This window comes from Pestalotiopsis fici (assembly GCF_000516985.1).
Source record: "Pestalotiopsis fici W106-1 unplaced genomic scaffold PFICI_Scf_15, whole genome shotgun sequence".
NCBI lineage: Eukaryota > Fungi > Ascomycota > Sordariomycetes > Amphisphaeriales > Sporocadaceae > Pestalotiopsis > Pestalotiopsis fici.
This window is the reverse complement of record NW_006917105.1, coordinates 92,378-115,105: the sequence shown is the minus strand read 5'-3', so window position 1 is coordinate 115,105 and position 22,728 is coordinate 92,378. Positions and strand designations below refer to the sequence as shown.

General features: G+C 48.5%; 3 protein-coding genes across 3 annotated transcripts; 2 read left to right on the top strand and 1 right to left on the bottom strand.

Moving 5' to 3' along the window:
- Positions 1-16,706: 16,706 nt before the first annotated feature.
- PFICI_15092 (uncharacterized protein) lies at positions 16,707-17,301 on the top strand (the record flags this gene model as incomplete). The annotated part of the gene is made up of 3 exons (XM_007843673.1): positions 16,707-16,785; positions 16,842-17,133; positions 17,193-17,301. 3 exons carry the CDS (start codon positions 16,707-16,709, stop codon positions 17,299-17,301), a joined length of 480 nt encoding a protein of 159 aa, XP_007841864.1.
- A 422-nt stretch (positions 17,302-17,723) lies between these two features.
- Positions 17,724-19,029, bottom strand: PFICI_15091 (uncharacterized protein; the record flags this gene model as incomplete). The annotated part of the gene is made up of 3 exons (XM_007843672.1): positions 17,724-18,486; positions 18,539-18,853; positions 18,923-19,029. 3 exons carry the CDS (start codon positions 19,027-19,029, stop codon positions 17,724-17,726), a joined length of 1,185 nt encoding a protein of 394 aa, XP_007841863.1.
- A 1,630-nt stretch (positions 19,030-20,659) lies between these two features.
- PFICI_15090 (uncharacterized protein) lies at positions 20,660-22,083 on the top strand (the record flags this gene model as incomplete). The annotated part of the gene is made up of 6 exons (XM_007843671.1): positions 20,660-20,851; positions 20,919-21,016; positions 21,081-21,166; positions 21,289-21,490; positions 21,561-21,804; positions 21,874-22,083. 6 exons carry the CDS (start codon positions 20,660-20,662, stop codon positions 22,081-22,083), a joined length of 1,032 nt encoding a protein of 343 aa, XP_007841862.1.
- Between the last annotated feature and the right edge of the window lie 645 nt (positions 22,084-22,728).

Below are 22,728 nucleotides of genomic sequence, written 5' to 3'. Positions count from 1 at the left end.
GTATTATCCCAATATGGTTTCCTTAGACGAGACAGTCGAAAACATGTCAGGCGGCGACATCTATGGTGTTTATCGCTCAGCTCACTTTGCCCTGCAGTGGTTCTCGCAGCAACATCAAGAGTACGATTTCTTCTGGAACTGGGAGATGGATGTAAGATATTCGGGCCACCATTATGAATTCCACAATGGCGTCAGCAAGTGGGCCGACAAGCAACCGCGGAAGCTACTCTGGGAGCGAAGCCAGCGGTTCTGGATACCAGCATTGCACGGCTCCTGGGAGAACTTTACGAGAATGGTGGAGGAAGAAACCAAGGCCGGCAGTGATGCTCCAGTCTGGGGGCCCGTCGAGTTCGAGACAGGCGACCGAGGTATGATTGCCCACCCGGACGGTACTAAGCCGCCAACATCATTCGACAAAGACAACTATGAATGGGGTGTTGGGGAGCCCGCCGATCTCATCGTCTTCGATCCGTTCTTTGATCCGTCCAAGTCAACATGGGTATTTCGACTTGACGTGACGGGATATGATAAGACACTGAAACCGCCGCCACGTCGCACGTCTATTGTCACGATTGCCAGACTTTCAAAGCGGCTTCTTAACGTCATGCACGAAGAGACTTATCGTACTCGACACTCAATGTTTCCCGAGATGTTCCCGCCATCGATGGCTCTTCACCATGGACTCAAAGCGGTTTATGCCCCCCATCCTGTTTATTTTGACCGCAAATGGCCTCTGGATGTTCTGGATCGCACATTCAACCGTCCACAGAAACCACAAGAAAGCCCTTTTGGAGGTGGTGAGCATAACATGAAGGGAGCCAGCTTCTATTACGATGCTGGCTTTAGCGGGGCGCTCTGGAGACGCTGGCTCGGCCTACCTGAGAACGGAGAAGGCGGCCGTGAATACGAAGAGCGCAATTCTGGTCGCATGTGCCTGAGAGGGTCATTACATCACCCTATAAAGTGGGATGGCGTGGAGAACTAGATTCACGTCACGTTGATCTTGATGTTTGGCATTTCTCCTTCGCTTTCCCTCCTTGTCCAAGATACCCAGCGAGATCGCTACAGCCTCGGGTTGGCCTCGCTTTTCGTTTGTCGTTTGAGTAGTCTATGTAAATTGTTTAGCGCTGAATTGACAAAGTTTGTTCCTGTTGTAAAAGATGTAGATGTGCTGGTGGCGCTAATAGGTATGAGATGTCCGATATTGCTATGAGCTTATTCATCACGAAAGGGATCGTTTGAGTCGTCTATATTCAGAAAACTTGGAAGGAATCATGTTAGCTATGTCAGTAAAATCAGTTCAAGATCAAGCACGTGGCACCGGGGCCAATAACGTCCCCTTGTGTGAAATAGCACAAGGCTACTTTTAATTCGTGTACATGCAATCTTTGAGTTCTTTCAAAAGCATGCCCTACATATGCAAGTGAACATGGATATAAGCCATCAAATAGACAGACCACCGGAACAATGTCAATAAGTTCTCACGAAAACCGTGCTACTTACATTCCCGAGTACAGGCTTAATAGCTGGCTAACTGATAACTTGATAAACCGACACACATTGTGTGTAATTTTACGACAGTGGCCATCTTATTGTCATTGCGTCCCTTGATCAAGCCCAATTTTTATAGGTGACCTGGAATAATTTTAGCCGAGTAGGGGCCGAAAGACAATGAAAAGGGAAAACTCACATTCCAGTGGTCTAATACCAAGCTGCCTTGCAATGTTGGATCCAGAAGCATAGCTTTCGATGTCGAATTGCCTCGATACTGCCACTCAAGATATGCGACGGCAGCCTTGCCAAATTTTCCACCATTGGTTGCGCTATAGGTGCCGCCATGACCTTGTTGAATGATTAGTCTACTATCTATAATGATTTGTGATTACTTGCGTACCAGTGTCTAAAGATGCTTTGAATGCTGGAAGTCCTGGATTCAACAGGTTGTAGTCCTTATCTGCCTGAAATGTATGTCAGCCACTAACGTTTTCGCCGTCCTATCAAGATTTCACCAACGTTTGGGTAGCCCATGTCCTTGGGCCCTCCGACGAACCAAGCTACAGGGACTTTGATCTCTTGCAGCAGGTATCTTCTGTCATCTTGGAAGATGGCAATGTCGAACATCATGATCCTCTTGACGCGCTCGTCATGATATGCAGTGCTCATAGCCTCTAGTCCACCGCAGCTGTGTCCCGCTGTGGTGATATTGTCAAGATTAATAGCTCCGTACTTGCTCGCGCCACCTTTGAAAGCCCAGTCAAGACTATCGCGTTGATCTTGTACCCTGGTCTGGCTGGATCCCGCGCCAGTCGCCGGGCCATCTGCGACGATTACATAACCGTGCGAAGCGATCTCGGTGAGAAAGTTACGGTAGGTGGAACTGCTTGACGCACAGCCACCATTGCCCCATGAGATGAAGGGCAGGCTGACGTTAACTGGAGGAGTCTTGGGTGCGTAGATTGTATGATTTGGAAGGCTTGAATCGCTCACCATCGCTGCCGGATAAGGTCCAGAACCTGGCTCCAGATGTTAGTAATTATCTGAGAGTTGCCATCTCAAAGACAACCGAGGTCCCGAGGTACAGAATAAGACCCATTCAGTACGGAGAGGCATCCCCACGATTATACATGCTTCGACAGAAAATGTAAAGTCCATTCAAGACTGACCTGTAGTGATTGCACCATTCGAGGTTGGTGACTCTGCACCTGTTGCCCCAGGATTGTTGCCCGTCTGTTGAAGATACGTTGCCAAGTCGGACAGTGAAATACAGAAGATACCGCCTGCAATAGTATCGTCACCTTTCTCGGGGAAGTTTCCTGGTTTTGGCACAAAAGCTCCCGTCTGTCTAGAGATTAGGGTATTCATCTCGACGGGACCAGCCAGCACACGAGTTCCCTGCATGGCGAGCACCGCTACAAGAAAGACTCGATTCATTTTGAAGTTATGCGTAGTCAAATCTGGCGTGAAGAATAATTTTTGATTCTTTCTAGAAAGGAGCTTTTGAGAGAGTTGTTATTGATATAAATAACATTCATTACTAGAGAACCCGGTCGCATGTAGTTACAGGTAGTCATTCGATCGTCGTCCCCTTCTCTACTGTGCAGCCAGACGGCAGTCAAAGTCGGCAAACATAAATTAAAGAGGCGGCTTCCCTGGCTATTCGCGAATATTTGATTGGTCTACTGTGGTGGTGTTGATTATAGGACGGATAAGTTTAATGAGCCGGGACCGTGGTACGCGGAGGACCTTCACAACCGCTACGGGAGCAGCCCACTCTTCGGGCTATCAAATTCAGATTCTTCTTGCAATTTGATATCCTCCTCGTGGCCTTCGTTTGCCGAGCAGTGCTGCCGGTCAATATACGTGCGTTATTAACCCGTCGGCTACGAGCATGATACCGAATCTGGTTCTTGAAACCTCGGAACCTAATGGCGACTCAAAGGGAAGGACAACCACAAAGATGCAAATTTCCTTACGCTTTCCAGTACTCAAAATTCGTGAGTAATCATTTGATCAATTCTATGTCTTGGCTTATCCACTCTATCTATACATGGTGCTACTTGTAGCGTTAATCTAGGTGGATGTGCAGTATACCATATACGTTGCTTGCTTCTTCCGTTTTCTGATGATACAAGTCTCTATTGATTTGGACTTGCACTAACAAGGGGCCACGGATGAGTTGTTCATTTCCATCGTGTTCCATGTGTAGTTGGATTGGCTAGTCGTTTTTGAAATCTGAGTGATACTTGACCAAGCGCAAAGAGCAGACAGATGCCGCACCATCAGGTAAGGATATGAATAGATGCAAGCTTACCTTGTTAGGTGTTTATCTTCACTGAAGGTTAACCGTGATGCGGGAAATGCGTAGATGGGAACACAGAAAAAGCTAACGCCAAGTAGCAGTAGTCATGCTTGATTGAATTTGAAACGCATCTATCCCTTTTCCCAGTGAACTGTTCTTTGACTCTTTTACTGGGAAGAAAATTGCCCACCTGCTGTCTAAGTGTCATCCGTAGGTGAGAATGTATGCATAAACCCAACCTACATATGTAGAATTAATGTAAGATATATTTGTATTTATGTATGATGGGCACCTTGGACCTACTGTAAGTAGGTAGGTACCTAGGTACCTAAGGTAGGTAAAGTATCATCGATGTTCGTAAGTAATAGTAAGATACAGCCAGGATGTAGAGAGCGTCAGGTTCGAGTGGGGTAGTTCATTCTCTGGGTGATAATGGCCGCTAACATTGAAAGAAAGAGCTCCAAGCGCCCCACACAAGCAGTACCTAGTAGTGATGAGCACTGATGACGTGCAATTACAGAACATCATTGCACTCACTCCGTCCAAGACTCCGCGAGGTCCGTCTGGCCAGACCTCACTGTCGCAAAGATTGAACCTGACGCTCGGTGTCCTCCAGCTCACCGAAACGAACAAAGCCGACGTCGAATCTAATGTATTAGGTATTTATACATAGGTACCTAATTGCCACGCCTGCAATGGAATCACCCAACTCCAACAACCAATCAACCGGGCTGCTACGACTTCCTGACGAGCTCCTCGAAGCCATCATCCAGTTCCTAGGCCCCGCCGATACTGTTGCCTTTGGCCGAACTTGCAAGCATGGATACAAAGTTACGAATTCGGCGTTGATATGGAGGAGGTACTGCATGGAATCGTGGAAGAGATGGGACAGCAGACATGAATTCCAACAAAAGCTGTCAGAGCCACCTCCAGACACAGATTGGTCACAATTGTTCAGAGTGCGCAGCCGAGGCGACTGCGAAATGCTCACCATATTTGACGAACTGTTATCAACGCGACGCCACAGGCATCAGCGCATGGAACAGATTACGACTCGCGGGCTCGATGCCATAGACCTCCTCAGCAGACTCGAATGTAACACGCCAGAGTCTGCCGTTGATGTGCTGGCCCGGAGGTTTCATGCCCGAGCACTCCTCTCACAGATCCGCCGTGCCCGGGCCTTGGACATCTGGATGCGCACAGGACGAGGGGAGCAGGTCAGCTTAGAGGAATCCTTGAGCGCCTACGATCTGTTTGTTTTCCCAGAAGATAGACTAGGTGCTGGTGGTCTCTTCAAGCAATTTCAGAACGTTGCCGACAGAATTAGGTCACTCCATGCTGCTGATGGGTTTGATCAGTTGCCGCTGCGACAGAAAGCTGTACGTGTGGCCGAGGTTCTGAGAGCATTAGGTCTGGTAGGCATTTCCGACGAGACCCAGTATCACGCTCTTCAAAACAACTTCCTGCATACCGCATTCACCGAGCACTCGTCGCTCCCACTCCAATCAGCTGCGATCTACTGCGCCATTGCGCGGAGACTCGGTATAGACGCGGAGCCTTCCAACTACCCCCAACACGTCTACGTTGTCATCAAGGGTCCTCGAGACCACAGTTCCAGCGAATCAAGCCCAGGACTACCTGAAGACAACGACTATATCTACCTAGATCCATGGCGCTCTAGTGAAGAGGTTGAGGTGGACCAACTACATCTTCGTCTTGCTCAGATGAGCATCCCTCGCCAAGAACATGAACGTTATCTAGGGCCTGCGTCCGTGTTGGACATGACGCTGCGCACTGCTCGAAATATTATGGTCTCGGTCGAAGAAGCTCGCCACCGTGCTTCAAGTGACACATTATCAGTTGATCTCGAAGCGGCTTGGTATAGTATGTTATGGGCCATGGTGCTCGTTGGCGATAAGGATGATCGGACGGCACTTATTCGGCGGCGCCAGTTTATCCCATATCTTGTCCAACACTTCCAAGCCCACTCGCCTGAGGATATCCATTTGATGGAACGTGTACCATCCCTTTTCGAGGTTCAACGAGAGAAACTGGTATTAGAGCAGATGGTGCGTGTTTCTCGAGAAGCAGACGCCGACGAAATAGCCCCAAAGAAGCGACACGCCCCAAATGCGGGATTGCAATATAAGATTGGTCAATACTTCAAACACAAACGATACGGATACGATGGTTTCGTTATTGGATGGGATGCGCAATGCGCAGCTACTGACGGATGGATAGCCGAGATGCGTGTGGATGACCTTCCAAGAGGTCGTAAGCAGCCATTCTACAACATTGTGTACGTCATGCTAGATTTGCCTCAGACCGACATGACTACTGACCAGTCTTCAGAGCCGATGACAAAAGCACTCGCTATGTCGCCGAGGAGAATATTCAGATTCTCCTCGAGGAGCCACCGGCCACGTTGATGGATATGGCCGGCCGGTATTTCAAGCGATGGGACAGTGGCGAGATGAAATTCGACAGCAACATGCTCGACGAATATCCTGATGATTAAGGAGTCACTTATCATGCGCAATTGGGTAGATATCTGCAGCCAAATAAGCGAAGCATGGCATGTTTTCTATCCTTCTGACGTAGTAATACTCATGTTCCTACGTTTCTACAATTTGTGCTGTTTCTCATCATGTATTCATCCTTATGTGTACCTGTCCTGTCCATCTGTTACGGTTGCAACGACAGTACTGGTGCCGTCTGTATGTTGTCCTGATAGATCTTGGCTCTTCTACTGGCCAGGAAGTTTGAACTGCTGGTCAAAATCAGGGCGATTGTGAAGCAACCTCCCTTTGCATAGCTTTAATCAATGCCTCGTGGACCCCCAATGTATTCATCTTATAGTGGTTACGTCGTGGCGATAACGCAGTAAAAAGCTCGTATTATTCACTGCTGAAATCCTCGTTCGATTTGCTATGATTGAGCGGCGGATCTATGTAGCTGACATTCGTAGATAATAATGCGACCTTTGTTGCAATGGTGGAACATTCGTGTATATAAATCGTACATCTGTTAAACAGGATATCGAGTTTTCGTTCGTTTCGAGCAATAAAGCATCATGAAATGCATCATTTAGAGTGACGCTGAGTTGGGGTGAATCATCTGCAGGGACAGTCCAATTCGTCGACTTTGTAGTTCTTTGACAGAGAGGGCGTCAACGGCCAGCCTGTCGGCTTATCAGGGGCGATAGTACTGCTGGATGAGTCCACCGACGGCCTGGTGCTTTGTGAAGAGTGATCTGGTAACGTGACCCAGTGAATGAGCAGCACTGAAAAAAATACTAGAAAGCTTTAGCACACGTGGGTGTAACTTCAGGGTCCAGTTGGTAACATACTGTCGCAGATACAGCATAGCAAGCATAGCCAGGCGACCTCACCCTTGAGTATCAATAACACTAAAAGATTACTGTTGTAAGTTAGCTGGCGGCGCTTTATCTCGTACACCAGGAACGAGAAAAAAAAAAGAAAAAAAAGAGGGACACTTGCACTAGAGTGATGATAGTGGTGCCAACACCTCCCACAAGTGTTCGTTGCGCAAGCTTTCGCAGTTGCGGGTTGGGTGATTGTGAATCCATATTCCACAGCTTGGATCCCGACTTCCAAAATTTCCATTGAACAGAGTAGGTGCCTAGTATGTTATATTAGTAGTGTTGGGCACTTGTAGTGAGCATGGTAGTCTTACTCATTATAGGCCTCAGGAAAAGTAATGTCAAGTAGATCTGACCAGTCACTGTTAGAAAAAGGGTTGAATCCCGGCCGCCAATGGATGGGAAAACTTACATTGGCGATTGCATCATACGTGAGCAGTGGAATCAGTATCCGTGCTTCAACACCAATCAAACACCTGCCGTGCTCATCAATTCCATATGTTCGACTACAATAAAATGTCAGCACGTGTACTTGATCCACCCATGAAGAACTTACTACACGAAACCTAAGATTCCTATAACGCCAAAGATTGCTGAATTTTATATTAGCATTGGGGGCAATCATCCTAACCTGGCACCAGACGTACATAGCATGCCGCACGAGTTCCACAAATATAGCTTGGACTTGAGACGGCTCTTGTTTGTTCCACGACATATGTGCTGTCTTGGTGTTAGTGACTCATCTGTTGAGAAGAAACACATGTTCACATACCGCTCGATCAACGAGGAAGAGATACGTCAGCTATTGATGGTCCTCAGTCAGCTTTTTGAAAAACAAAAGAAATGTTAACATGGTTGCCATACCGCCTGTTCATGAATTAGCAATCGAGTCACGATCGAACTGTAGTTTTCTTTTTCTTTTGACGTACCTTGGTAGCCAAGTATCCCGATAAGCAAATTATGCTCGATGAGCTGCATAACGAAATGTTCTCAATGGGACCAAAGCCGTATTGGAAAATGAGAGAGGCAAAGACGAAAGTGAGTGAAGAAATATAAAGCAGAAGAACAACTAGAGACAATCAGTATGGCATCTCTGTATACGGAGACTTGTATCCATGTCTCACATACCCCATATTACAAATGATAAACTCCGCCATTGTTTAATTGCAAGGACTCTTTGAGCTTACGAGTAGCGTTAGCAGTGATTCGTCTAGAGTCAGCATTGGGGTTAACCAACTCAAGAGACTTGAGAATAAGCAGATCGTTGTGAGCCCAATGACGAGACTGGCAATCTTTCCAGCGAGCGGCTCAAGTTGACGTTCGGGCTCCATTTCGCGGCGGGGAAGAGGGACTGTAATAACCGGTGCCATGGGGCTGCTGCGCCTACTCAGGCAGGACTTCCGATTTTCTCCTCGTCCGAAGAAGTTATGATATGAACATTGGCTGGCTCAGCGTGTGATTTCCTTTTTTTTTTATATTTTTCCCAGAGATTCCGCGATTGATATGTTATTGTGACAATTCGACTTTGAAAAGCGAAGAAATGGAGGGTTTGGAACGGTTTTCATAACCATTTTCCCTTGATCGATCTAGATTGCATCATTTCGAAAAGGTGGTAGTGCGAGTAGCTTTGGTTCTGCATAAGTGGCATCCATGATTACCCGGCACGACCAACCGACATTGGGCCTGACGCCAAATAGAGTTCGCCGACCGTGTGTTGGTCCCGACTCGTCGCCCTTTTGCTCGTCGGCCCTCTGCCGAAACGTCCTGCACAGTGGTGGCCAGGCAAACTGACTTGACTGGGCGCGGTTGGTTCGCTCCGCGCAGAAAGGGTGCAAAACAGATGGTGGGCTTCTAGAGCGTTTCCCACTGTCCACCGCAAGATCAGCGGTGCGTGACGAGGCACTTTTCTGTGGCTCAGAAGATGAGAGTTTACGCTAATGTGACTGTCTGCTTCTAGATATTCTAGATAGGTAATGGATGCGGCTTCTTGTCCGATCCAGAGTCTTTTGGGAGCAGTAACAAATTGGGACAAATATCGCTACTTTTTCTTTTTGGTAGAGGTCGCCGTCGGCCATGCTCCCGCTCGATATAGAGATCATCCAAAATGTTTCATAAAAATCCCCAGCTCGGAAACAATCCAGGTTACGTCAATTCATCTTCCATCACCTATCTCACTGTCACGAAAACCACAGGTATCATAATACTATTAGTCCCTTTTGTTTTCGCCACACAAACATGTCAAAGGTTCCAGTGAAGATATGGTACTTGTTTCCCATGAACTGGTAGAGTACCCTGCCTGCTTAACCATTCATCCGGTTACTAGATTCATCGTCACATGTGTGTTAAGGCAAAGCTCACAGCCAACTGCCCAAAGAACCGGCTTGAGAAGCCTATCATCCACTAAGGGTGTTCAAGGGCTAGTCGGATGGCGTCAAGGTCTCTGCCTCTCATCTTACCAGAGTTTGAGTGTTGGGCTAATGTGACCGATCTACAATGACCGTTACGATTAGAGACTCTACCTACCTCCCAAGTACGAGCACGATCCATATGTGAAGCCAAGTCACAACCCAGGTTGATCGATCCAATTGATTTTCAACATTCCGGAAGATAGAAAGGGGCGCGGTCAAGGCAGTCTGCTTGCTGCATTTGTATCGATAAATCACCAGCCGGATGGACAAACCAACCATGATTACCTCCTTCAATCCAGTATGTTATTTGGCCTGTCATAATTAAATGGCGCCCTTGATGACGGCCTCCAGGCCCACGCAAAGGTGCCTCTCACCACCGTAAGCCATTCATTCATATTGTCGGCAGGACATTATACAGACCAACAGGTGAGTAGCATGGCGTTTGACCTATTTGTGGCCCATAACATCCAGGTAATAAGATATAGTGAGAATGCCGTCTGTGCACAAAAAGGCACATTGCTCTGGAATTGGCATTGTTGAGTAGATGTGGCTGGATACTTCCTCAAGCAATTTGTTTCATCAACATTTTGGCGTTTGGTCTTCTTTTGTGCTGAAGCAAAGGTGGAGGAGTGTTTAGAGGAAGCGGCTTGCTGGTTCCTAACGGAACTCCAGCCGTGGATACCCGTCAGAAACCTTCCCGATGCGAACAAAGCTCAGCCCCCTGGTCCGGCGGCCAAATGCCGCCAAGCCAACGGTTGCAAAGGAGAATGGGCTTCCCCGGATTTGCTGGCTTGAGACTCCACTCGCATTGACCGGGTTCGTATACAGAAAAGGAATGTCGGGCATTGCATAATAACTACAACAGAGTACATTCACCCATGCTGGAGCAGGTCAACTGTGAAAGATGCATAGGCCCATCTGCCTTATCTCCATAGCCGTGGCCCGTGGAGAATCACTTTTACCACCTAAACTATTTGTTTGATTGCGCTGCACTTCGGCCGCGCTCTGGTACGGCCTTTGCGTTAGATCGGAGGTCCGCGATAGCCTCAATTTGCCAACATCCGAGAATTACTCCGACGGCCATTTTAAGTCTGACAAAGATAGAGACTCTTGCGAAGCGTCAGCTCCCGGCGCAAACCCAGGAATCAGTTCAAATAGGCATAGATTCGACTCGCATCAAGGGGAAGCGAATCGAACTGGTAGTGATACATGTGCAATGTGAATGGGACTCATATATAAAGGTATTTGTCCACGAGCGAAATATCCATCCTTCGCAAGCTGAATGAGTACCGCCCAAAGACTTCATCACAAGACTCAAGCTCAAAACAATGGCACGACCATCTTCGCCACGGCTGGTCCGCGATTTCCTCCGACTTTATCAACATGGCCGCCCAACTCTACACCAGCGCCTAAATGGCCACGAGCCACGGGTGCGAAATGCGCCTCCAGTTTGCGGCTTCTTCTCCCGCTCGACGAACTTTCCCCAGAATCTGTCAATTTCCAACAAGCCCAGCGCGAGCCATGCCCGATATCGTTCTTTCCGGATGCTGGCTGCTGGTGGCAGCTTATTGACGGCAATATTTTCTATTGCTCAGCCAGTATCTCGCAATCCAATGGGAGCCGAAGTCGAGAATAGAGAGTCTATAGACAGCACAGAGGGTAGCGACAAGGTGCAAAGATACCGCATCGCAGAAATCAAGGAACATGGACCTAGATCCGCCCGACCCTGGATAATATACGGGGACAAAGTATACGATATAACAGACTGGCTCCCTGCTCATCCCGGTGGCGAGGTCATCCTCCGTGCGGCTGGCTCAAGTATAGAGCCATACTGGGATATCTTTTCCATCCACAAGACGCCTTACGTGCGTGAGATTCTCGAGCAATACGTCATTGGCAAGGTTCATCCAGACGATCTCGAAGATGGCCGACCGCGCATAGATGCTGTCGAGGATCCGTTTGTGGCAGATCCAGAGCGCGATGCCAGACTACGCAAACTGACCGCCAAACCTTGTAATGCCGAAACAGGCGGTGCAGAGCTCGCTGCCGACTTTCTCACGCCCAATGAAGTCTTTTATGTGCGCAATCACATGTGGGTGCCCGTCATTGAAGACCCCACTGGCGACACCCATAGCATCTCGATAGAGCTCCCAGACGGGACGGTGAAGCTTTACACGGTTGGAGATCTCAAGTCCAAGTTTCAGCAACATACCGTCACATCGGTCCTCCAGTGCTCTGGAAACAGACGGAACGACATGACAAAATATGCACGCAAAACTAACGGTTTGCAGTGGGGAGTGGGCGCCATCAGCTGTGCCAGATGGGAAGGGGTTCGACTTCGAGATGTTCTAGCTGATGCCGGCCTCGCTGTGGACAAGGTATCTGATGATGCGCAGCATGTGCAGTTCTCTGCGCTTGAAGCATATGGCGCAAGCATCCCAATCCATGCCGCAGTCGACCCGCGCGGTGACGTACTGCTGGCGTTCAAGATGAATGGTATGCCCCTGCCACCTGACCATGGTTTTCCCGTGCGTGTGGTGGTTCCTGGAACTGTGGCGGCCCGGTGTGTGAAATGGCTCAACAAGATAGTGATATCAGACGAGGAGAGTTCTACGAGCTGGCAGCGTCGAGACTACAAATGCTTTGGCCCGAACGAGACGCAAAACCTAGACTGGGACAAATACAAGTCGATCCAAGAGATGCCGGTCACAAGTGCTATCACGAGAGCGAGGTTGATCCCGGCAGCTGAATCTGCACATCTGGGCCATAGTGACAACCAGAAGCAGGTTCCGAATGGTGAAAATGAGCTAATAGAGCTCCAAGGGTATGCCTATTCCGGCGGTGGCAGAGAAATCCAGCGTGTGGACGTCAGCCTTGATGACGGGAAGACTTGGGGTCAAGCCACATTCCTAGATGATGCTCATGAGGAGACAGGGAGCAAGAGGTGGTGTTGGAAAAGGTGGACTTACCATGGCTCTCTACCTAGCATCGACCCGCAGACCAAGACCACGACATTTGTGGTCAAAGCCACTGATGAGTCTTACAATACCCAACCACAATGCTACAAGAGCATTTATAACTTGAGGGGTAATCTGGCAAATGCTTGGCATAGGCTGGAGATGGATGTCGGTGCTCATCATTGCAAGGAGATACAGCATCCAGCGAAAGTGGCCTGAGATGTCTGAGGACAAAGATTCATCATGGATTTTCCAGTTCCGTTTGTGTTGCTGTAGGACCCCAGTTCTATACCCGCCAAATTGTATCATTAGGTAGCGTTTGATTATTTACTAGCCTGAGCGACAGATGGTAGCCGACAAATCATTATTTTCCCCTGCCTTTCGTGATTACGATAAGTTTCACTTTCAAAAGCTCACGTAACTTTTGAAGTCCTACTCTCAACCAACTACATCTAATACATACCTATACACCTTGCTACTGACTTATTCTAGACTTGGTAGACTATTACTTTGAAAATCCGTCACGAATCTCCAGAAATTTCATATATCTCGATCGAGTCCATCGCCTGGACCTCTTGCCCCAAATGATCATGGGCAAGCTCAAGCCAATCACCACGAAACTAATTGCTCCAAGCTCAATGAAACAATTCTCCAAGCTTGTGTCGATCCAATAACTTGCAGCGAATGTAAAGATAAGTGCAAGGGAGTTGTTGATGACCGCAACCCCGACCATGCCTTCGAGAACCATGTCTGGGTACGAATCGGCCAAGTATGTGATACTCAAGTCACCTGCGCAACCGTACCCGAAACCGATGAAACCAAGCCCGACATACGGCACAGGCCAGTCCCATCCGCGTGCTGACCCGACGCCGAACAGCCACATGCCCGCAGGGAAAATAAAAAGACACAGGAACATGAGGTAGAGTCGATATTCAGCCTCCATCACGCCTCGGTTGCGCTTGGTCATCCATATTAAGAACGTGTCGCTACACCATCCGCCGTAGAAACAACCAATGACGCTGCCAATCAGGCAAGGTATATTCATATTGCCGACCTGGGCATCTCCGTAGTTCCACGGCGGGCCATACCAATTGTCTTCCTCTACCGTGAGGTAAAAGCTGAGACAAACACTTTGCAATCCCCACTGCAGGCCTGCAAACCAGACAGCTGGAAATGTAAATACCCGCATAGTGTGCCACAAACGTGTGATGAATTGTTTTGCGCCGGTTCCCCTCAAATTTGGTGCCGGGGTAATCGGTTGAATCCGTTGCCAGTAGGTCCTCGGCTGCGCTTGAGACAGCGAGAGACGGTGACCGGCATGCTGCCCTTCGCTCTTGTCTGCTCCTGACTCCGATGCTAGGGCATCCTTTTGCTTGGTATCTTTATCAGTGCCAGTAGTCAAAGGCACGTTGGGCATGGGCGAATTCTCAATGTCGTTCGTGCCGCCGGCGGAGGCATGTTGCAATGTCTTCTCATGGGCAGGAGGGCTAGCAATCAGATAGCGATCACCATTGTCGGTCAAGTACCTATCCCGATGAAATGCAGTCTCTTCCAGACCAAACCAAAGGAGAATAAAGGTGCCAGCACCAAATATCGCGCCCATGTACCCAATCCAACGCCACCCGAGGTAGCTATCTGCCATGTAGTTGGCGATAAGAGGTCCCAAGTATGTACCGACCGCTGTCGCCAGCGTATACATACCCAGTGACGTGCCATTTTGATGCTCAAACCAGATGTCAAGAAGTGAAACCTGAACCACAGCCTCGGCAACTGATTCCGAGGCCCCAACAAATAATTGACACCATATGGTGTCGGCAGTGTTTTGAATTCTGCCGTACCAGATGCTGCCAACAGTGAGGTACAGCATCCCTATCAGATAGAGAATGCGGCGTCCGTACAGGTGGACAGCAGGCGAGCTTAACAAGCACCAATAGCCGATGGCGGCGAAGAGCACGCCGGCACCGGTATTGAAAACATCATAGCTGATACCATATTCTTCGTTGACACCATCACTGCCAGACCCGGCGTCATTTGACGTTGCTGCCGTCAGACCAACGACAAACAATACCAATGCGGAATGCCATGATTTGCGCCAGAGGCTCCAGTTCAGCGGGTCGTCAGGCGAATCTGTAGGCTGCGGGACGAGCACTACATCGCCATGCTTTAGCAAGTGCTTGTCGCCTGGCAGGTTCTTGCCGTGCTCATCAAAGAGGCGACGAGTGCCAGGGATGAAGTCTCCAAGTTCTTCTGCTGACATGTTTCCTTCCCTTCCTCTTGGCCAACAGTGCCTCAAAAGTACTTGCGATCGCACGTTGGTTGCACCACGCGCCAAGCACCAGACCCGTAGCTCCGAGAGCAGTCTATCCAATGCTTGCGAATGCTTGCCGGCAGTAATGGTGCGGCAACCTTACTCTGGAGGAACGAGTCGCCTGTCAGCAGAAAGGCATATTGTCGTCGGATGAATGAACAACAGAAGAACGAAATCAAAGAGGCACGGCCCGGTTGTAAGGAAGAAACTCGAGCAGAATTTTCTTAAAAGCCAGGATCCACGCACCGCGAATATGATTAATTAGTGTCGCGGCCGCGGACTTTTGCAGAGACATGGGCTCCAGTGAAGCCAACTAATCAATTGGTGGTCCAGCGACCAGATGGGACTTACAGGGGTGCTGATAGCGGGCCGCAATGCAACGGACGGATATTTGTGAAAAGTCTTGTGTGGCAGACTTCCGCGTACACACTTGTATCTACTGTCCCATGTACATAAGTTGGATGTCACGGCCAACTACTAGCTACCATCCAATGGTCCGTGAAAGATGTAAGATTGAGATGCATGCATGTAAGTAGGAAATTTTCTATTTACAATCGCATCGACAAAGGCGTTTCGAAGCCATAGTTGAACAGACATTGAGCTGCATAGGTATCGACCTACGGACATATGGTGAACCTTCGCGATGTGTTGATCACTGGAGTTCTCTTCCTGCAAGGGAAGAACGCAAATATTTTTAAGCATAAGGCACCAACACTAGTACATTAGGCAATGGATCACGGACTCAGGAGAACAGCCAAATAACAAGATGCAGACCGGCAAGATCCGCCCGTGTCCACTAAAAAGGGACACAAGCAGAAGACCGTGACAGGCAACAATTCAAACCTCCATACGAAGTAATGAATACCCAAAGAAGAGACTGAGCAGTTACCGGCAGCCGGAACCTAGAAGACAATGCTGGTGAGAAAGTAAGGGACGTGATCTCGAGCTCAATCGTGCTACTTTCGGCATCGATGTTCTTTAGGCTGCCAGGTTACATGGAGGAAAGCTTGTTTGACTTTGCAGTCCTTTGAGAAGTCCTTCGGTGAAAGTTTGAGTGTATCTATAAGATGGTGAAGGCATTTTCCTGGTGAAACAACGTGTAGATCATCTTGACTTCTTGTGCAGGTTCTTGGTGATGACGAAGAATCCTTAAGTAGGTCCACGGCATCTACATTAACATGCATGCATCAAATGTTTGCCTGCCAAAGGTAGCCGAAAGCTAAGCCCTGGGCCAGACCTGTTCCGCAATACCCCCCTAGATTAAGGTAGTCACAGGCTCAACAGGGCAGACTCAGACGGGACAGCACCCTGCATCCTACACCCTACACCCACCCATACACAGTAGCTTGCAAAAGCGACGTCATACCCGCTACATGACGTGGTCGTCAAAGGTTGCCCATGTCTTTCCATTCGATGAGAAGATTTCGCTTCTGTGAGCTTGTCGCAACGCACGGCAGCCCAGAGTCCGGGCTTAGACTACAAGCCAATCATTAGTTGCCCTCGCTAAAAGACGATCTGCCTTAGATCATGGCCACGAGCAGCCATTCCCCAACTATGCGTGAACGCAGCTGCCAAGAATTGAGACATCGCGTGGTCGATAACCCACGTCATCACCGCCACGCCTAACAAACTGCGTTGCGGCTTTTCGGATGTGTTGTGACTGGGCTTTGGATCGGAGTGAATAAAGGCTAATCAAGTCCACCAGACTATCAGTGTTTTTATATGAGTGCATTGATTCCCCAAACCATACCTACAACGCCTCGAACAACGCTTTGAACCCCAAGCCTCAGTCCTGTTTATTGGTATCCTAAAATCTTCCTCATCGTTACTGCATCAGTGTAATCTCGGCGCAATGGGTCTCTCGTGGCTTACCATTGTCCATGCTGTGGCAGCTGTATTTGCCATCATTGAACTAGGCCTTACAGCATATGGTAAGCTCCTACCGTGGCAGCGACACCCGATTTCATTACTGACAGTAGCCATGTAGTCGCTAGTTGGTTCCACTGGGGTTGGTGGTCAAGTTCGCCATCTCAAGTCAACTTTATGGTATTCAACTCGGTCTGGTCGCTGTTGGTCCTGGCATACGTTGGCATTACTCCGATCTACATGACCAGCATATTCCATAAACTTGCTGCTCTGGTGCTCAACGTGATCACCACCATTTTCTGGTTTGCCGGGTCCATTGCGCTTGCTGTGCTTGTTGGTGGCCCATACAGCTGTGGTGCCAATACATACTGTGGTTCCGAGGAGGCCGCGATTGCTTTTGGGTTCTTTCTCTGGTGAGACTTATCGATACATGTCCGATGCGTGGTACAAATGGCTAACAAAAATTGGACAGGGCCTTGTTCATGGTGCTGACAGTCGTGGATGCCCTGGAGGCTCTCCGCAGTCGCGGACACAATGCACCAGCTACTGGAACCAAACCCGGTGCCTATGCTGGCGCATAAATCAATCGTTCCCCAATATGTAACCCCCAAGAAGGCCCATTGTCAACACTGTGCTGGCTTTCTGTTCACCCAGAACTCGTTTGGATTCGTTCTTTAGTGGTTAATTTTATGAGTCAATGGGGAAAATGAAACTGGCGTTTTGATGGAAATACCCCGGCTTTGAATTTCACACTTCCCAATAACTTCCCTTTCAATAGTTATATAGCATTGCAAGAATGTATATTACTCGGATTTGGTGCTATCTAAGTATATCAAAGCAATAAAACTTTGTTACGCGTACGAGTATAAGTAAGCAACCAGGAAAAACATATCGAATATAGGAATGGTATTTATATACACTGTCTAAACGTTGGCAATTCCGCAATGGCTCGCCAAGAATATGCACAACATAAGCGTAAAACTTCTCGCTAGGGTAATCTCATCTACAATTCATCTCTATCAGATGACAATCCCTGGAGACCTTGTATGAGTGCGCGCAGGTGCTTGAAATCCGGAGCGTCCTCGCCAAGTCCCCAGGCAAATACACCACCGAGCCCCTTGGATTTGACGATGGAAGGAAACTTGTTCAGGATGGCAGCTGGTGTATCAAATGTCCACCACAGGTCTTCGTCCTCATCAAAGTAATAAAACCCGCCATGGTCTGGGTCATATTGGCCGTCTCTCAAAGCTTTGGCGAACGATGTGCTGACTTCTTCGGGTATGGCATCATGCCAACTAAACCCTCCAGCCCTTCCCAGGTCTGCGCCGGTTCTGGGATCTTCCATCAAGCCAGAGGGACATCCAATTGGGCTTTTGCGACACACGTCATGGTGTTCAGGGGCGATTCGAAAATATTTCACATAGAATGCAAACCCCAGGTTGAGATCTTGAGTACGGGCACCGTTGGAAGCGTATTGATTGATGGCATCGAGTGACAGCTGAACGCCGGTATGGTGTTTGGTGATACTGTCACGCCGATTCATCAGGTCATAGGTCATTACATTGAGAAAGTCGACAGAGTCCATGATCGACGGCAAGGCCGCGGGTGTGAAGGCGAGCATATCGCGAATTAGTCCAGGAACTGCAGCCGAGAGCAGTTTATCTGGAGCCAGAGAGTTCCGAACAGCTGACAATAACAGAGGATATGCTTCAATCTCCCAGGCTTTCTCCGCGTTGGGGACTTGTTTGTAATCCTCCCCATTGCCGCTATTTCTGTTAGAAGGAACCCATCATAAGCAAGAGGGAAGTCTATGCGTACCCTGGATATTCCCAGTCGATATCGACACCATCTGCACCAGTGGACTCCACCATGGCTGCGACATTTCTAGCGAATCTCTGTCTAGACTGTTCGGTACGTGCTGCCACGTCAAAGCCTTCGGTATCGCCCCAGCCTCCTATGGCAACCATGATCTTGGTGTCAACAGGAAACTTTCTGCGCGTGTCGTTAACCGACATGAAGATGGGCCAATCCGTCTGAGACCCGTTGGAGTTGAAGCTTGAGGATTGCATAAAAGCAAGAACAACGTGTGTGATCTGTGAGCTGAGGCTTGGGTCAGAAATCACGGGATGTTGTCTATGAAAACGCGTCAGCTAATGAGACAGTAAATACGATCAATTGATGTTCGAAGAGAAATTTTCTCACCCGGTCAGATACATAATATTACGAAGAATTGCAGCGGCAGGCCATGCTGGAAATATCATGGCCACAAGCAGAAGAGATAGCTTGCGGGCGAATCGCGAGGTCATCATCTTGACTCTTGGCGGCGTCCGACGCTCTGGTGAAAACAGGGGAGCCGAGGTCGGATTATTGCTATAGGCTGATCGCGACCATAACGAGACCGAACACTGTTCAAATCACCAGCGGAGGTTTTTATGTTGTCGTGGAATGGAATGTTGTGCACAACTTAAATCGGCGACTTCAAATGTTGACTCTAATCAGATGAACGTTTAGTCCACCACGCCCGACACCTGGACAGTTGCAGACTTCCGATTCTGTACTTGGTGCTTGTCAGGACTAGTCAGGACTCCAGCCATTCGCCTAGTAAACACGGGACTCATCGAATGAAACATGGTACCGAGTACAAACTAAAAGTTGCATTGTAGGTACATCAAGGTAGGTACATATGTAACTACCCCGCCACGCCGACTGCCCCGCACAATTGAACCGCATTATGCTTGTCACCATTGAATTCGAATCACAACGATGAAATGTATCACTTCACAGCTTCATCAGGGTAAGGTTACTAGGTAGTATACTCTGGTATTAACCTCGACGCAGATATCCCGGGAATATATTTTAAGAAATCAAGGCAGTAGCATGGTAGATTATGCATTCTAAAGCTGTCAGCACACTGGCGTGCAGCACTGAGGTAAGTACAAAATACAAACCATCATGTGGCAATGAGTTCCTACCCACGGGCAAAGGCGTCAAAAGCAATGTTTGTTACAAGAGTTCTGGCCGTGAACAAGCCGTGCCCCATGCGTGGTCTGTTTGAAGTTCATCGTAGACTGAGCATTATGTCATCTTCTTATGACATCGAGAGTGCTTGACTTGTCAGGATAAGTGAATCATTAATTGCTGTTTTTCATTCGTCCCTTCCAAATACGAACTGAACTTTGACATCGTGTCCAGATATGTTACTCTGACATTATAGAAGATCAAAACACCACCGAAATACTCGAAATTTTACTTTCAATGGTTCAAAGATTAGCAGCCGTTTGCTATGCTTTGACTATTACAGCGGTGGCCGCCAAAACTAGATGGGCTTCATTCCTTGATTGGGTTGGGCAACGCCAGCGACCTGGCTTGCTTGTGATGCTTGGAGTTTGTTAACGCAACAAGCGGAGATACACCAGCATGGATTCTTCAGATCAATCAAAGCAATCCATTGAAGTTCAGCGGCTTGAGAGCGACCTACCTGTATTGACGATTTCGGCCCTCACGCCAATAGGACTACGATATGCCTAAAGTACAATCTCTGTCCTCTATCGAAACAACGCCCGTCTTATGCGCAAAGCTGGAGCAGCACACATGGTTGCACTCTCCGCACACCTACCTATCCCAAAGTTCCAGCATGTGCTGTGCATCCTGCAAGAAAACCCCTGTCCCACTAACGAAGGGTGCTGCGGGCCGGGAGTCTTCGACCCAGATTGTCGGGATAAAAGATTACTGTCTCCATGTCCTACGCAGAAGGTCGTTCCAAATCACACACTACGACTTGATTATGCCACGCCAGACTATATCGTTCGCGAAGTCTTTGAGATAAGAGTTTGATTGTGGGCATATCGATCAAGCCACAGAGAAGGGGTGCACCTCGTCTTCTCGTACGATTGGATCAGCCACGCAGGGACAACACCTCGTGCTGCAATTGCGAATCCCATGGCTTCCTCGCCTTACTCGCTGCCATGGGACGATGTCGATTCGAGCACTGGTATTGAGGCTGGCAATCAGGATGACGCCAATGAAGACGAAGAGGACTTTGAGCCCTCGCTGTTTGACATCGAGTCTGCCAGTGCCTTTGGAAGCATCACGTCTAGTGTGCTTCGTCATTCGTATGAGAACGGCCGTCGGGTAAGAATCCTTTCTATTGGCGCACCGACAGGCATGCCCCCTGGCTGACGAACCACTGGGAGCAAAGTACCACAAGTTCAGATACGGGACGTATCCCATTCCCAATGACGATACTGAACAGGCACGCGACGAAATGAAGCATGTTGCAACATTGGAGCTGACCAGGTACAATTCTCCCACTCATCCTCCGTGTTGTTTCGCGTTAGACACAGCTGATTCTAGTTTGCAGTGGGAATTTATATTTTGCACCTCTAGGAGAGTCTCCACAGAAGATAATGGACCTAGGGACCGGAACTGGTTCTTGGGCCATTGCAAGTACGCGTCTCTCCTTTCCCTCTCTCCTCTATCGCGGCTGGTCTTTTTTGTCTTCCTTTTTTTCATCTTATGTAGTTCTTCTCTTGCCTTTGTTATCGCCACAGACAACTAATGAGAGTCAGTGGCGGACAAGTTTCCGAGCGCCGAGGTGATTGGGCTCGATTTAAGCCCTATCCAGGAGCCCTGGATACCTCCGAATCTGAGGTTTATCGTTGAGGACATCCATGACCCCTGGCTCCATGGCGACGACTTTGATATGATACATTTCAGACACATCAGTCTCTTCTTGCGAGATTTTGACTCGGTTGTCACCAAATGCTTTGAGTGAGTCACGCCGTTTTTTTTCTTGCATTCCCTGCACTAGAAGACCACTGACGGGTCCTTGTTTTCCAAGTCATCTCCGACCTGGTGGCTGGATAGAATTGCAGGAATTCGGCGCGTATGCAAAATGCGACGACGGTACCATGAATGAAAATTCTCCCTTTGCTCTCTTTATGAACAAGGTTGACGAGGCGCTGAGTAAGGCCTATGGCTTCCAGTGGCGCGTGGCCAACATGATGGATGCCATCCTCAAAGCCCACGGATTTGTCAATATTGGCTGCAAGAAATTCAAGGCACCACTTGGAAGATGGCCCAAGGTTAGTTGAGGATATACCCTCAAGTACATTCTTCGCTTGAAATTCTTTAGCAGACTGACAGCAGCGTAGAACAAGAAACTGCGCCTCATTGGCGGGTATATGAGAGATATTACATCAGATCTCATTGACGCCATGGCCGCAAAGCCACTGAGGCAGATTATGGCTGGAAACGAGGTTGAGAAGCTTGCTGAAGCAGCAAAAGAAGAACTAGCAGATCGGGAGTCGCACATATATGTCGATTATTTTTTCTGGCATGCCCAAAGACCGCAAGCGATATAAGCTGGTAGTTTTGCCCGTGAAAATGCAAACCCATGGAAATCATCGAGGTGCTTGCACGAGTATTAGAGATAGGCCAAAACAATTAATATCCAGGACCACGATCCACCTACCCTCCAAGGTAGAATTCTCGCGTTGCAGTGCGACAGGATCTACTTTCACCATCATGCTGTAATCATATAGGGACACAGAAAAGGATCAAACTTCGTCAGAAGTCCATGGTAGAATACATGAATGTGTGCAATTTTAAGTCATTCCCCTCCCTTTTTCTCGCCGCATGAATCATTGTTCTTTAACCGCTGCTGCCTTCAAAGTTGGAAGTTGAGACACTTGTAGAGCTCAACATTGAATCTTCCATTATTCAAATGGAAATGTACCTAAGGTTAGTAGTGTCCTAGCATTCAATGTTCTTTCCTGCTAGTGAGCACCAGTACTAGTATACATCGCGAATTTGAACGAACCCCGCCAACAAACCCAATTGACGGTGCCAGTTGGGATGTAGCTCGTGGAGTCAGGTACATTCAAGCTCCCCGAGCTAAAGCTGCGCTATAAGAATTCGGAAATTTTCCGCTGCGCAGGGTACCTAGCATTAAGCCATGGAAGTAGGAGGGAGGAAAAAAAAAAAAAAAACCAGCCTCACGTCAAGGG